The following is a 16,640-nucleotide window of genomic DNA, read 5'->3' as shown; positions in this document are numbered from 1 at the left end:
CTTGAGTATGTACAGTAATTTTGGATAGAATTTTGATGATGGTGCAAGAAATTAGTTAAAATTACTATGGATTAGAGTTAATAAACAATTTACAAAGTATAATGTTCATTAAGTACTGCGTAAGTATGTTTAGTGAAATGATCAGCTGTTATGTAAGTCAGATGACTGATCTTGGACCCACTCTTGAGGCTGCATGTTTCACATTTTAAACATATTTTAGATGTAGACTGTCTTGACAAAACCATGTCAGCTTGATTAAGTAAGAACTACCTGAATTGTACCAATTAAAAAAATTTAAATTCTTTATACAGACAAATTGGTTTTATCAATTACGTTGGGAGTGTAAAATAATCATCGACATAACTGGGTCCCAAGATATCAGGGTTTAGTTACCAAATCTACTGCAGAACAATGATTTTGCATCTGAAGTACTAAAAATGCGGAGTTTTGTTTCTTAAAGAACAAATTACATTTTTAATACACAATAAAATAATTCAGTCATGCCAGATTGCAGAAAAAAAAGATTGGAGGTCGTTTAAATGAGATTAAGTGACAAGTCACATTTTTTACAACAATTAAGTTACTGCAACAATGTCATTGGTTTAAAATTGTTTTTATTTTCCTGTGAAAATATAACCTCATCCCTTTGGTAGCCTCAGCAAAACAAGAAAAGAGTTTTCTCATGGTGACCAAAAATTTCTGCCAATATAAGTACTTTTACATGCAAGACTATACTTTTTTTAAAGTATTTTCTTTTGTTTGTGGTGACTTGTGACTAGTAGCAAAATGTAACTGACCAAAATTGGGCATGAAAATCAGTTGCTTTTGTTGATCGTCAGAGGTTCCGTTACACCAGTATATGCCAGTTTTTACCGATAAAATTTTCCTTTGTACTGGAAAAAGATGAGGCTGTCTGTATTCATGTTCCAACAAACTGTAAAATGTGTTTAAGGTCTTTAAAGTTAACTGTCTCAACATCAAATTCTGTAAGAGGCCAACTTATTCTATTCATGCAATTGTAGTCCCATATCCCTCCTGCCATTGATCAGTGACCATCAGCAACAACACAGCACCAGAAGGAGAGTCGGCTAATCTCTTTGATGGATTGCAAGGCTATGATATTCGATTCAAGATAAAACAATACAAATAAAAGCACTCATTCTGTTTCATAGACATTACACTTATCTGATTCAGTCACTTTTTGCTTCCCCACCATTTGTGTTGATTTGTTGTTGTTGTGGGGTTTAACGCCATTTTTCAGCACACGATAGACTATGCATGGCGGCCAGTGTTAATGTTGGAGGAAGAACCCGGGAAAACCCCATGAAGAACCACCGACCTACGAGAAGCTACTGGCAAGCTTTCTCACATACCCACATTAGCCGAATCCTAGACTCTAACCCATGCAGACAGAGGTGAGATGGCAGTGATCCGTAACGGAGAGCACTTTAGACCACTCGGCCACCCGGGGCCCCCTGCCATTTGTGTTCAAGAATCTATAATCATGATTCAGCGATTGACAACTTCATTGAAACAAAATACTGGGCACTATGGAATTTTTTAAAATACCATTGGTACTTTTATTTACTCTTACTTACTACATGGGTTGGTCAGCTTGGTTTAGAATTTTGCGGGTTTCTATTTATAGATAATTGTAAGTCACATGATCTAGCCATGCTGATGTTGAAGGCTTACACTGACACCAAGCATGGAAACACTTTAGCTATTTACTTTACAAGTGAACTCTGAACCAAAGTTGTTAATTGTATATTAATTAAGTTGGTGACTGACAGTGGTGATATTGGAATGTGATTATACACTATTGTTATTCCACAAAGCATAGTGAATTTTATCCTATCTGTAAGAATCTACGTAAATTTTCATATTAGCATCATTAAATATATCTAAAAGTACCTAATTCATTTTAAATATATTGTGTATTTAAATTAGGTGTTTTTAGCTACATTTAGTGGTGCTGGCCAAATAATTTTCTGAGTTACAAGTAAGATCAAATTTGCAATGCTGTGTGGAACGAACTATATTGTCATTGTGTTGACATGTGATAATGTCCATTATGAATGCATCTGTAAAGGTCAGATCCATTCAATTTCCTTACTCTAAAGTATTGTTTACAACATAATTTTCTCCACTCTGTATCAAACCATTTTCTCCACTCTATCAAACCATGCATTGATGTGATTGGTTGATCAATATTTGTACCAGTAAAATTTGGTCTTCGGTGTCAAATAATGACCGTGATGTCATTTGTGATATTTTTGTTTTCCATCATTTTAAAATTAAAAAACTGTGCTAGAACATTAATTGATCCTTCTTGGGTCTAAGTTGTTATCATTTTTGTTCATTAAGTCTACCCATTGTTATAATAATAGTTTTATGCATTTACATATATTTTTATTTCCAGATTCCTGTTTTGTCACTGTATGACATCAGACTCAGTCAAGTTTGTATTGAAATATATTTTGCCTTTCGTTACAGCCTCTGACTACAATGGGTTTTTAGAACAAAAGCTTGGAATTTTCATTGGCTGTGCAGTGGGTTTTGTTTGCATCATACTCTGTGTAACATTCATCATGGTAAAACATAGGTAAGGCACTTTTTATATTTATTTGTCTATGTTTTCATCAGTGCTAATGGTATACCAGTGCTTGCAATGTCTCAACATTGTTCCAGTTTTTTAGGTATTAAAAAATCTCCAAACTCATTAAAATTAGACTGGAAAAAAAATTCATTACTTCCACTAATGAAGCACTAATTTCAATAACATAATACTTGATTTAAAAGTCATGTTTTGCAAATCACTGGTCAATTGCAGTCATGGATGCTTTCCATGACAACAGTAAACAAATAAATATCCTACAATTATATGTATGGTTTTCTGTCACTATGCAACAGTATCTTGTATGGTTTCACTGAAGATCTCAAAAGTAGTGATAAGAAAGATTGTATTTTTAATGTCTTTCAAATATTATAATGTACATAGATTTTGATAATGAGGAAACAACTTGCAGATATGTTCATAAAGTTTCAAGTTTTAACCATATGTAAATATGTGAAGGTAAAATATCTGTAATGCTATAGAAATTAAAATGCCTTGTGCAGTGCTTGTATATTAAAAAAATCAAGCAATATACACTGATTATCAATATTTTCAGGCTATGGTGGGGTTTTGTTTTGGTGGGCTTGCTATGGTTTTGTTCGATGTATATTTATCACTATACAAAAAACAATTTTCATGATGTCACATGTCTGCATGCCATGTTTTATGTACACCACTCCCTCGATAACTCGCGCACATCGGGGTCCAGAAACATCGACCGCACTATAAGTGAGGCGCGAGTTATCGAGGGACCTATAAAATAAGCCCAAAACCAATAAAGTGATTGACAACATAACGGAAAAATAAGAGAGGGGGTAGGCAGATTAAAGGATTAGAACGTGACTTTCACACAGGAAGACATTTAATTGGTGTTTATTTCATTCTCTGTTGCCACCTGTTAGCATTTACCAGAAGTTTTCATTGATCGCTATTTCACCAGACTGTTTATTTACAGTATACTGACAACTATTTATCATAAAACTTACATAATATATGATATCTTTAAACAGAGGTCTCGCTAGGATTTTAAAACTGGGTCTGTCTGCCTCTGAATTCAATCATTAAATATCAGTACATTTTCTCACTCGGCCGCCATTCAAAGCCTTTGAACTAGCCACCTAGCTGTTGCATCGTGTTCTTTTTTTTTTTTTTAATGTACTCTTATTAAATGGCAACAGTACATCAAAGAGTCTTTCAGTCACTGAATTCTGTCATTGTAAATATCAGCACAGTTAACTGATCAACACATTTTCCCACAAAGCAGGTGGCTGAAACAGGACCGGCAAATCTTTGAATTTTCCCACGCACCAATTACATGCGTACGGAGGAATCCCGCCTCAGTGATTTTCTGCGTCCCAGATCAAAAATTGGCGTCCAAATACACGTAATTAAGCGTTTTCGAGATCTCTGAAATTAATTCTTCTTTAGAACTTGCAAATTTAAAAATATGGATTATATTTTTATGGGCATTAATCACCATTTTCGATGATAAAACGAGCAATGTATCAAGGTTTAATTTATCAATTCTTATCGTAATTTTTTCATGTTCAGCATATTTTAAAGATATTTTAAATACATTTTCTCTGGAAAAAATCGGGAGCCAAGACGGACACCGTGTTATAAGCAGGATCGCAAGTTATCCGGGCACAAGTCATCGAGGGAGCGGTGTATTTTGAAACCTCATTTGTTGCTAAATCAGAGTTACCCAATTCTATACTAAAGTCTATGAAAGAACTTGAATTTCATGGAACCATCAGAACTCTTTGGGACTATACAAGATGACCATAGGTTCAGATGACTGGTCTGTATCCATGTTCAGTGTGATGGACTGTTTCTGTTTCTAGCTACTAATGAAGTTTTTGATGATTTCTATTGTGTTAAGGATTTTCATCATGATTTCAAGACTCCTCTAAAAGACAAGTGGAGTTGGATTAGTACTGTTTCCTTTATATTGGACTGAGTTTACAGTGAATCTTTCCTAAAGCAGTCTTTTTGTGCACTGGTCAATGTCATAGTCATAATGATAGATAATGCACTACCTGCAAAGAAAACTGAAAACAGGTCTTCCAATGCACACAGACTTCTGCAGGAAATTATGGTCAACTATGCACAGGGTTTCATTCTTATAGAAAACCCCCAGCAACAGTATCTTTTATCATGATGGTTCATTACACCATGGTCAAGCATGTTCTTAGAGCTCATGAGGCTAAGGAGCAATCATTTCAATCAACAAGGCTAGTATCACCCTCTTCGACTCGCTGCAAATGAACTGTTGCGGCAGTAACAAACAGATCTTCTACAAGAGTTATCTAGTAATGTGTTGTCACTTCAGAACCAAATGTTGGCAGTAACATCTTCTAAAAAGCATACACAAGCAGGCATTTCAGGCAAGTTCATGATAGCAAAGAGGAATACTCCCTTGGCAATGATGACGACTCACTCACTTGGGCAACAGATTCAAGAATGAATTAGAAGGTCTCTTTGCAGAAAGCATAATAAATGAACTGCAGAAGGCTCTGCAGTGGATTTTGTGGCAGAGTTGTAACAGTTATATCAAACTCTGGATGGTACATGGCCTGCAGTTTTTCATAAATTAGCTACTGTTGTGAATTCTGCCATATGCACTCAAGTGTCAGCTGACAAGATGAAATAGTCATTACGGCAGAAGTTGTGGCCAAGAACTGTTAGAATATTTTAGTGCCAAAGGTAAACCAGATATTTGATCGAAAATGTCAGACATACTAGGTTTCTTGACAATCTGGTGCAAAATGTTTAGGAGCCCATGGTCAGTGCCATCATTCCCATGGTATCCTTAATGTAACTTTTATCACAAAGCAAGAAAGCAAGAAAGTGACAGACCACTAGAGGTGTCCAAATATGATGGTTTTGCAAGTGACGTATTTCTCCTATCTGATGTACTAACTGTTTATGTGCAGTTAGTCAGGTCAAGAAAGATTTTATAAAACCAGTATTGAACATAAGTTATTGCCAGCTGTGTTCATTTAATAACCTTGTAACTGATAACTTGATAACTTTTTTTGGGGATGACTTGGTGCACAACTGATGCACAATGTCTTGGCCAGAAAGTGTCAGGGAAGATTTATTTTAAGAGATTTTCCCACAGCCTATCATCTCGCAATGACAGTAAGCCTTTTGGGGGGGATCAAATCAGTGCTTGGTAGATTTGATTGTTGGAGCCCAGACTGGACAGTTTTGATGATCAATGGCCAACTGTTGATACATTAAATCCACCCCACCCCATATTAGAGCTGTTACTTATGAGAACCATGTGAGACTGTAAGTTCATATACAGGGCACACATCAATATGCACATTTTGACTTCACCAGTGAACAAGTTTGTGACCTTTGTCACTCAAAACCATGGGACTGCAAAATTCACAGCTATGTAACTGGTTAATTTCAGCTGGGAGTGCCTTATGTATAGAGTGTGAACTGGCAAGAGTTAGAAGCTACTCTGTTTTCCAGTTTCTAAAATCTAGTGAAATATATTTGTTACGTTTGATGACATTGGGTCCATAGTGGCCAAGTGGTCTATTGTGCTAACCTTTACAGATCACTGACATCTCACCTCTGTCTGCATGGGTTCAAGTCTAGGGCTTGGTCAAGATGGGTATGTCAGACAAATTGCAAGTAGTTTCCTGTGGGTCAGTGGTTATTCCTGGGTTTTTCCTGGCTTCATCCTCCAAGAGTTAAACTGGCCACCATGTATAGCCTAGTATGTGCTGAAAAATGGTGTTAAGCCTACAGCATAACAACCACCACAACATGATTATTCTGATATATATTTCCTGCTGCTTTTGCATGAACTCTTCATATACATTCCACCTCTGATTCTCTTGTCATATTCTCTGCCATTTCATGCAATGATCTGCCTTGTACACGTATATTTTCCGTAGAATATCCAATATTTTGTTGGAGAAAACATTTAAATCCATAGACACCGCATAACAAGTCTTAGTCTGCCTTAGCTCACGGAAAAGACCCTCAAAGAAACCTTTACATACAAAAATTTCATTAATTCTTTTAAAAAGCAAGCACATTGTATTAATAAATAATTCTTATAGCTTTATATATTTCAATCACCATTTGATGTAAAGATCCCTCAAAGTTAATGTGGAATTTTTAGTTGTTTTATTATTTTAAAAAATTCTTACATAAAATGTAAATATATTTCTAGCTGACCTGTTTCTGGGACAAATCTATGTATATTAATAACATTCATGCATATGGGAATTTGTAATCAGAATGACGTGCAAATTGTAAGGTTTTTTTTAAACGTTTAATAGGGAAAAAATTTACCCTAAACAAAAAAGGAACTTTAACTTTTTCCACAAATTGGTCTGTTTATGTTGTTCTTTGTTGTCATCATTTTGATATGTGCATAATACCACTCAGGTTTTCCATATGATAGGAACAGTCAAAAACCGGGATTATCTCGTAACCATGTGCTTTCTGTGATTGAGTTAGTGCAATAGCTTAGAGCCAGCACATCATAATAGGTTCACCTTGTGTAGCTGCCAATCATATCTTGTCATTGTGCTGTTAAATCTACTGAGTAACACCCATATGTTAATTGTTCCAATGTGCTTCTTTGTGAATTTGGACAAAACATTTAATTACACCTTATAGAATTCTTGACAATAATTCCAGGAGAATGTCGACAGATAACTCCAAAAAAAATAAAGTAGTAGGTAATTGCATAGACATTTAAAATTTGGCAAAAAATGAATTTTACAACCATTCAGGGGACATCAAATGGGTGAGAGGGACTTGCTCTCACCCTCAATATATATTTAACTTTAGGTCATGGGAAAAATTGAAAATACACGATCAGAAGGGGAATGTTTCACCAAATTACAGCAACAGAAAGAGAGAATAAAAATGTTAGTATGCAGCCCAGGGTACAAAAATGTAATCCTCAAATGATTCATTGAATCCTTAGAATTAAATTTGATGAAACATTGAATACGAATTTATAGGATCATGGTATATAATCGTATTTGAGACACATATTCCAATTACTGCAGATCTTGCTTTGAAACTCTTTGCTTCACTTTTTTTGGGGCAGGCAACTACAAAATCAGTATGGCCTTCCACAGACTAGATGTACAGCGATGAATGGCCGAGTTGGTAGATATCTCAGTCAGCCACTTAGTGGTTCAGAGGACATTAGTTATTCTCCTGTTTTAGCAACAATGAAGAAGAATGAAACATCAGGCACAAAGGTACTTCCATTTTACTGGATACTTTTTGTAGATTGTAAATTCATATGTACATCAATCCATCCATTCTTCTGCCTGTCCATCCCAATACATTATGCAGTCTTAATTTTCAATAATCTTCCACCTGTTGCCACTAATTTTTAGCTCTACTGTTTATAAACCAAAAAAACTATAGGATGTCCTATTCTTCATTATCCATCAAACATCCATTTTGATACCGAGATATCATCCTAAACTACTTGTTGGATTACTGTGAAATTCTTTTTCACACAATTTTCTTTATAGCCCCAGAGTTTTTCAACTTCAAAAGACCCCACTTTTCTTGACCATCATGATATATGCATGTAATTTGTTGTATCTGTATGAACAATAACAGTCCTACTCAAAATTCAGCTAAACCTATCCTGAGAACATGCAGTTGATATAAGCTATTAAAATTAATGTTATAGGTAAGATAAGCAACCACCTTTCAGATGTTACTTATTGGCTGACAATAGGTAGTGTGATGAATCATGTCAAATTCTGCTGTGTGGTGAGTCCGTTATTTGCTTGTTATATATTGGCTACACCAATTCATCTGAAATACATTAAAAGTACTTACTGAAGAACAGATGTTATTACATATCACTACATTGATAATGTCGAAGCCAACTTTAATAAAGTTTTTGATCAGCGGCAACGTTTCTTTAAAGTCAGATCTTTGCTCCATATATAAAAAAGCAAAACATGATTATTTATTTGTTGGACTAGTGTTCAAATTTGATTCATTTTTGAAGAATGTGATTCTGGAAGCAAATACACTGCATATTTGCAAAGCCCAGAAAAACTAAATTTCAAGACTCCAGGTTGATGGAATTTTACTTAGTCAGTTAATAAAACAGCACTGGGAGGCATTTAATTTTTATCACATCTTGCATAGATCATATTGGCAAGAAGTGTATGGCATCCATTGAAATTGTAGCACCACCTGAATTGAATATTCTCTTTATTATTATTTGTTATCTTAATTTTGTTTAAATACTATTAAATTGACCAATGCTTTTCTAGATGGTTTTAACCATGAAAATGACTATAAAAAGCACACGATTGAGTTTGTAGAGTTGATTTGCATTAACACCCATATTGGACAAATGCATTTATTACTGCCTTTTTATCTGTAAGGCCTCCATTAAACTAGAAACTACGATGTTCTTCCCCTTCCAACAATGAAATAATGAGTGCTAAATGTGATGTATATTCATTTTTCTATATAGACAATCATATCTCATGGTCAAACTGTCTCATATACAGTTCTGACAATGTTTTCATTAAAATCGTTATGAACAACTCTGTTATAACTAGGGTTTGCTCATGGAATCTAGCAGGGAAGTTTGGACAACAGTACCCTCCAGTTTCTGGTGAATGCATAGATGAACACCAATGACACTAATGCATTACCTTCAACTCCTTACTGAAATTTACACAACACCAATGACTGCATCAGACCTTAGCATGTGTTTTGCCATTCAATCAATTTTAAAGACAGAAACTTGATGTATGTTTTTATTTACAATCAGGGTGGATGCAATTATTTAAGTGTCAGCACAAGCGTATGTGTATGGCATTGATATTTGACAATAGCCCAACAACTATATCTTTCTTACTAAGTATATTAAATGGTTTGATGAAAAAACAGTCAAGTTAATTTTTCTATTGAGATTTTAATTTCCAATCATTTTCTGTATGCTTATATGAAAAGATGGCTTATTCTTAATTGGATGACACTGCAGTGTTTGGTCATGTACACTGATCCTTCTTGGGACCTCAAAACACACTTTTTGAGTCTCAAATAAATCCCAACACTGTCTGGGAATATGGTAGGTATATATTCTACCCTTGGTGAATGGCGATTGCATTCCAGCCAGCATGTAGTGTATTTGAAATTTCTACCCATGACGAAAGGTGATTGTACAACAGCCGGCACATACTGTATTTTCTACCCGTGATGAAAGGTGATTGTACAACAGCAAGCACTTACTGTATTTTCTACCCATGATGAAAGGTGATTGTACAAAAGCCAGCACTTACTATATTTTCTACCCATGATGAAAGGTGATTGTACAACAGCCAGCACATACTGTATTTTCTACCCATGATGAAAGGTGATTGTACAACAGCAAGCACTTAAACTATATTTTCTACCCATGATGAAAGGTAATTGTACAACAGCCAGCACATGCTGTATTTTCTACCCATGATGAAAGGTGATTGAACAAAAGCCAGCACATGCTGTATTTTCTACCCATGATGAAAGGTGATTGTATAAAAGCCAGCACATGCTGTATTTTCTGCCCATGACAAAAGGTAATTGTACAACAACCAACACATACTGTATTTTCTACCCATGATGGAAGGTGATTGTACAACAGCAAGCACATAGTGAGTTTGAACATCCTACCCATGATGAAAGGTGATTGTACAACAGCCAGCATGTAGTGTATTTGAACATTCTACCCATGATGCAAGGTAATTGTACAACAGCCAGCACATACTGTATTTTCTACCCATGATGCAAGGTAATTGTACACAATCCAGCACATACTGTATTTTCTACCCATGATGAAAGGTGATTGTACAACAGCCAGCACATACTGTATTTGAACATTCTAACCCTGATGAAAGGTGATTATACAAAAGCCAGCACATACTGTATTTTCTACCCATGATGGAAGGTGATTGTACAACAGCCAGCACATACTGTATTTGAACAGTCTACCCATGATGAAAGGTGATTGTACAAAAGCCAGCACTCACTGTATTTTCTACCCATGATGGAAGGTGATTGTACACAAGCCAGCACATACTGTATTTTCTACCCATGATGCAAGGTAATTGTACAACAGCCAGAACATACTGTATTTTCTACCCATGATGCAAGGTAATTGTACAACAGCCAGCACATACTGTATTTTCTACCCATGATGGAAGGTGATTGTACAACAGCCAGCACATACTGTATTTTCTACCCATGATGGAAGGTGATTGTACAAAAGCCAGCACATAGTGTATTTGAACATTCTAACCATGATGATACAATGATTGTACAACAGCCAGCACATGCTGTATTTTCTACCCATGATGAAAGGTGATTGTACAACAGCAAGCACATAGTGTGTTTGAACATTCTACCCATGATGGAAGGTGATTGTACAACAGCAGGCATGTAGTGCATTTGAACAGTCTACCCTTGGTGACAGGTGATTGTACAACAGCAAGCACATAGTGTGTTTGAACATTCTACTCATGATGAAAGGTAATTGTACAACAGCCAGCACATAGTGTATTTTCTATCTACAATGAAAGGTGATTGTACAAAAGCCAGCACTTACTGTATTTTCTACCCATGATGAAAGGTGATTGTACAAAAGCCAGCACTTACTGTATTTTCTACCCATGATGGAAGGTGATTTTATGCCAGCCAGCACATACTGTATCTGATCATTATGTAGTGTTCAGGTACAGCTTTATTATAGTATGTTTCAGCAAGGTACTCCATGGCAGTGTGTAACAATGTGAAATAATGTGTCTTTTGTTCTAGATGGTACATACTGCATACTCAAGTGAGTCTAAAGAACACATCAGCAGTAAGTTCATGTAGACACCAAATCTGTTGTTGTAGACCATATCAGAAGAACTTTACTTCCTGTTTCCATAACATGTTCACTTCTTTGTCCCATTGCATGAGACTTCTGAATGGGTGGGTGAAGGCATTTGCAGTGTTATAGGTATTTTTTCAGTCAGCACAGTGAATTTCAGAAATTGGAGGTGAGAAAAAGCATATCTGCACTATTAAACTCGGCAGTAAGTTTCGCAGGAAATTAAAATACATTATCAAGATGAATTTCAAGATAATACATATCAAAATAAAAGTAAAGATGATGCATTATGAAATTGAAAGATGATACATTATGAAAATGAATTTAAAGATGATATATTATCAAGATGATACATTATGAAATTGAAAGATGATACATTATGAAAATGATTTTAAAGATACATTATCAAAATGAATTTCAGGATGATACATTGTCAAGATAAACTTACAGATGATACATTATGAAAATGAATTTAAAGATACATTATCAAAATGAATTTCAGGATGATACATTGTCAAGATAAACTTACAGATGATACATTATGAAAATGAATTTAAAGATACATTATCAAAATGAATTTCAGCACAATACATTATCAAGATAAACTTAAAGATGATACATTATCAAAATGAATTTGTTGCAAGGCATGCTTTGAGAATCAGTAGTTACTTTGACACCTTATAGCCTCACAATTTTTCTTAATTTACTGAATGACTCTTTAGCTAAATTATTAAAATTATATGGCACTGACTTCTTTCACCACGATAAACATGGTGCCATTTTTTACAGACACTGGTAGACTATGCCTGAATGGTCAAGTCAGAGTTCTTATAAATTGCAAATGTATTACAAAAAAAACACAAGAAAGAAATAGTCAACTGCAAAAGTGTTCAAATTGTAATATGTTGAATAAAATGTATATCTACTTGCAAAAAAGATCATTTGAGCAAGATAAATTTAATGTGCTGTCACTCTCACTACTCCAGTGGTAAGGACTGACAAAACAAAGATGCCCAACAAGACTGCTGAAGCTACTTTTTGATTAGTTGACAATTTATCTGTTTATAGTATTAATGCAGACTATTGTTACCATTCAGACTTACATCGAAATGAGAACAGTTCATGGGTCATATATTGTTGTGTACAGTGTGATTCGGAATTTTCTAACATAGTTTTAACAATTTTCCAGTCATATCACTACAGTGTCTGCAGTGTGCCAGTTTATTGTGATGTCTAGCACTGGGGCATCATGCTGTATACATGTAGAATCATGTCCCACCCAGTCATTAATAACAGGGCATGAACCTCCAGATAACTCAAAGAAGTGACAAAGAGCAAATCTAACTCACAAAATAGCGGTTTAACCATCAGAAAAAAAACAAATTTGAGGTGTTATAAAGGAAAAGGAGTAAATGAGAATGGATTTCATATATGATATACATGTACATGTGATCTGCAATTATTAATAAAGAATAGAATATATGTACAGTGATTGTGGTTATTTTTCTTAAACTGGACCTTGGAAACTTGTGTTTTTGTACAAGCCTTTTATGAGAGACCACCTGTTTTGAGAGACCATTTTTTATTGGCAGAAGGGGCTGTTTCTCATTACAGGTTTTACTATATACAGTAAATGTGGAACTAGTCACACAAATATATTGTCATTTGTGTGTGTGTGTGTGTCTGCATGTGTGCACATTGTGTGTGTAAGTGCATGCAAATGTGTGTGTGTGCAATATGTGTTTGTGTTTTGTGAATGTGTATTTATGTGCATGCAAGTGTGTGTGTGTGTGTGTATGTGTGTGTGTGTGAGATCTTACTTTGTCTTCAAGGTACACTCTTCATTGCTCAGTCACAAGTAGTTCAATTCAGTTTTTCTAAATTATTGACTAATTTTAGCAAACAGCCACCTCCTAATCAACTTCCGATTGTCTGCTGCATGCCAAGTCATTTTATTTTAGGTTACACATGGCTATGTTTTTGGTTGTTCTGAATGCTTAAGGCGACTTGTCAGTACGTTGATCAGTTTTTGGCAGCAGAAATTTTCTTCATGCAGGTAGAATACATAAACAACAATTGACTTACAGGTGTGTTAGATAGGTAGAACTTGGGGATTTACCAATTCTGTAAAGACATTTTAACTAGATGGTGTGTATGACCCCTGTCTAAAGATTAAAGGTATTGTATTTTTTATGTTGAATTATCCTCCAGGATGACGATGATGGAACTGGACCCAGACCAGGGAGAAGAGTGATAAGTGGAATTTTCTTTCCCAATGGAGTAACAACTTCAATCTTTTCTCATGGTCAAGTCACTGATATTGTAAGTACAGTTAAAGTTCCAAGGACATTATATCATGTACATCATAAAGAAAACATTTTTGTGTTGGATATGGTTTTCAAATGGTTTATAATGCAATAACTATATATCCAATCATCCATCATTATATACAAGCTGTATGATTTTCAAGAGCACTTGCATTATATTGTGCCTCCATCAGCTTGTTTCATTTGGGTAATGGGAACTTAATGTATCAATCTGTATTTCTTTTTTTCCACTGGATATGTTTGTTTTTCACTCAGATGTTATTGAACCTACATCATGTACCATAATTTTGCCAGATAAACCCATTTTTTTCTTGAGAAGAGGGGTTGTGTTCAGGTGCAGAAACTCAAAACACTGCTTGTAAAATAAGTGGCAACATTTTCCTTTAATGTATGCATGCATTATGTACCAGTACCTCTAAACTGCACAGTTACAGTTTACTATGAAATAGCTTTCAAAGTTAAATATTTTGTACAGTTAGAAAAACTTGTAAAGGAGTCAGATGGCTAGGAGGTGACATTTGGCATGCAATAGCCATTAGAACATGAAGTTGACATTTGGCCATGCAGTAGCCAGTAAAAGCATGGAGGTGGCATTTGGCCATGCAGTAACCAATAGAACATGGAGGTGGCATTTTGGCCATGCAATAGCCATTAGAAACATGGAGGTGGCATTTGGTCAAGCAGTTGCCAGTAAAAGCATGGAGGTGGCATATGGCCATGCAATAGCCATTAGAAACATTGACGTGGCATATGGCCATGCAGTAGCCATTAGAAACATGGAGGTGGTACTTGACCATGCAATAGCCATTAGAAACATGGATGTGGCATGTGGCCATGCAGTAGCCTTTAAAAACATGGAGGTGGCACTTGGCCATGCAATAACCATTAGAAACATGGAGGTGGCGTATGGCCATCTATAAGCCATTAAAAACATGGAGGTGGCATATGGCCATCTATAAGCCATTAAAAACATGGAGGTGGCATAAGGCTATGCAACAGCCATTAAAAACAATGAGGTGGCATATGGCCATGTAATAGCCATACAAACATGGAGGTGGCATATGGCCATGCATCAGCCATTAAAAATGTAGAGGTGGCACATGCCTATGCAATAGCCATTAGAAACATGGAGGTGGCATTTTGCCTAGTAATAGCCATACAAACATGTTGGTGGCATTTGACCATGCAATAGGCTTTCAGAGCATGGAGTTGGTATATAGCCATGCAATAGCCATTAAAAACATGTAGGTGGCATATGGCCATGCAATAGCCATTAGAACTTGTAGGTGGCATATGGCCATGCAATAGTCATTAGAACATGGAGGTTGCATTTGGCCATGCAATAGCTATTAAAAACATGCAGGTGGCATATGGTATGGTATCACAGTACCAATTGTTTTTCCAGAGACCTTAATGCTAATGTTTGGGGAAATAAATATATTTTCTATCCTATTTTAGCGTGCATGTCACACACTTTTCTAGAGAGCAGTGTTAGATTGTCAATTTGACAATGAAAAAACCAGGTACTCCATTGCATTTAAGAGAGATAACTCTGCTGGAACTAGACAGGGGTAAGAGTTATCTAGTCACAACAGACAGTTTCAGACATATGTACCACATTTTTAAAAAATTCATAAAAATACAAATTATGATCTAGATAGGAATTAACACAATCTCACATGTTGCCAAGAGGCACAACTTTTTTTAAGCCTAACAGAAAGTACAGCTCTTACATAATGCACCAATCACAGCTAGTGTTGTTCTTTATTTCTGAATGCAATCTTCCCTACACCTTAAGCTCCGCCCACCTGGACTTGCGCAGTTGGTACCATTATACCATATGGCCATGCAATAACCATTAAAAACATGGAGGTGGCATATGGCCATGCAATAGCCATTAAAAACATGTAGGTGGCATATGGCCATGCAATAGCCATAAAAAACATGTAGGTCGCATATGGCCATGCAATAGGCTTTCAAAGCATGGAGGTGGCATATGGCCATACAATAGCCATTAAAAACATGGAGGTGGCGTTTGGCCATTCAATATCCATTAAAAACATGGATGTGGCATTTGGTCATGCAATAGCCATTAGAAACATGTAGGTGGCATATGGCCATGCAATAGCTATTAAAAATGTAGGTGGCATATGGCCATATAATAGGCTTTCAAAGCATGGAGGTGGCATTTGGCCATGCAGTAGCTATTAAAAACATGGAGGTGGCATTTGGCCATGCAATAGCCATTAAAAACATGGAGGTGGCATTTGGCCATGCAATAGCCATTAGAAACATGGAGGTGGCATTTGGCCATGCAATAGCCATAAGAACATGCTAATCTCTGCTTTCTTCTTATGACCCTTGTAATAGGAAACAATCTAATATTCTCTTTTCACCACAGTTGTTCTTGAACTATCATAAATAAAATTTTAAAAGAAAACAAAAAGAAAATGATCATATGACAATATTTACAGCAAATGATACTAAATTTAAAATGAAAAAAGTATGCTGAAAAACTAGAAATAGCCAACAAGTTACTCAATAACTTTAAAACAAAGACTCTCTGGATCTTTCAGTTAAAATTAAAATTGCAGTTTCTGAACACAAAATGGTTGTCTAAAACTGATCTATTGTTGAATAGTCTTTAAGTTTTAGGCCTAAGTACAAGGTTTTCCAAGCTAACTGGCAGCTTTACTGACACTGTAACCAAGACATTCATCTTTCATTAAAAATTACTTCAAAATGACTCATGCATCCATAGTAACATACTAAAATTTACACTATGCATGTTTGGAATAAAATGGTTTGCTACATATAA

The 16,640-nt window shown here is 35.6% G+C and overlaps 1 protein-coding gene across 1 annotated transcript in view; it reads left to right on the top strand.

Annotated features, from left to right (window-relative positions):
* The window catches only part of LOC149803586 (protogenin B-like), a 180,835-nt gene that overhangs the window by 154,775 nt on the left and 9,420 nt on the right, over positions 1-16,640 (top strand). Inside the window, exons 18-20 of the mRNA XM_089953334.1 lie at positions 2,497-2,605; positions 7,707-7,863; positions 13,707-13,817. Coding sequence (XP_089809460.1) covers positions 2,497-2,605; positions 7,707-7,863; positions 13,707-13,817 — 377 coding nt within the window. The remainder of the gene's footprint in view (positions 1-2,496; positions 2,606-7,706; positions 7,864-13,706; positions 13,818-16,640) is intronic.

This window comes from Sinohyriopsis cumingii, chromosome 3 (assembly GCF_028554795.1).
Source record: "Sinohyriopsis cumingii isolate HCF-2022 chromosome 3, ASM2855479v2, whole genome shotgun sequence".
Classification (NCBI taxonomy): Eukaryota; Metazoa; Mollusca; class Bivalvia; order Unionida; family Unionidae; genus Sinohyriopsis; species Sinohyriopsis cumingii.
This window is presented reverse-complemented; position numbering and strand designations above follow the sequence as displayed.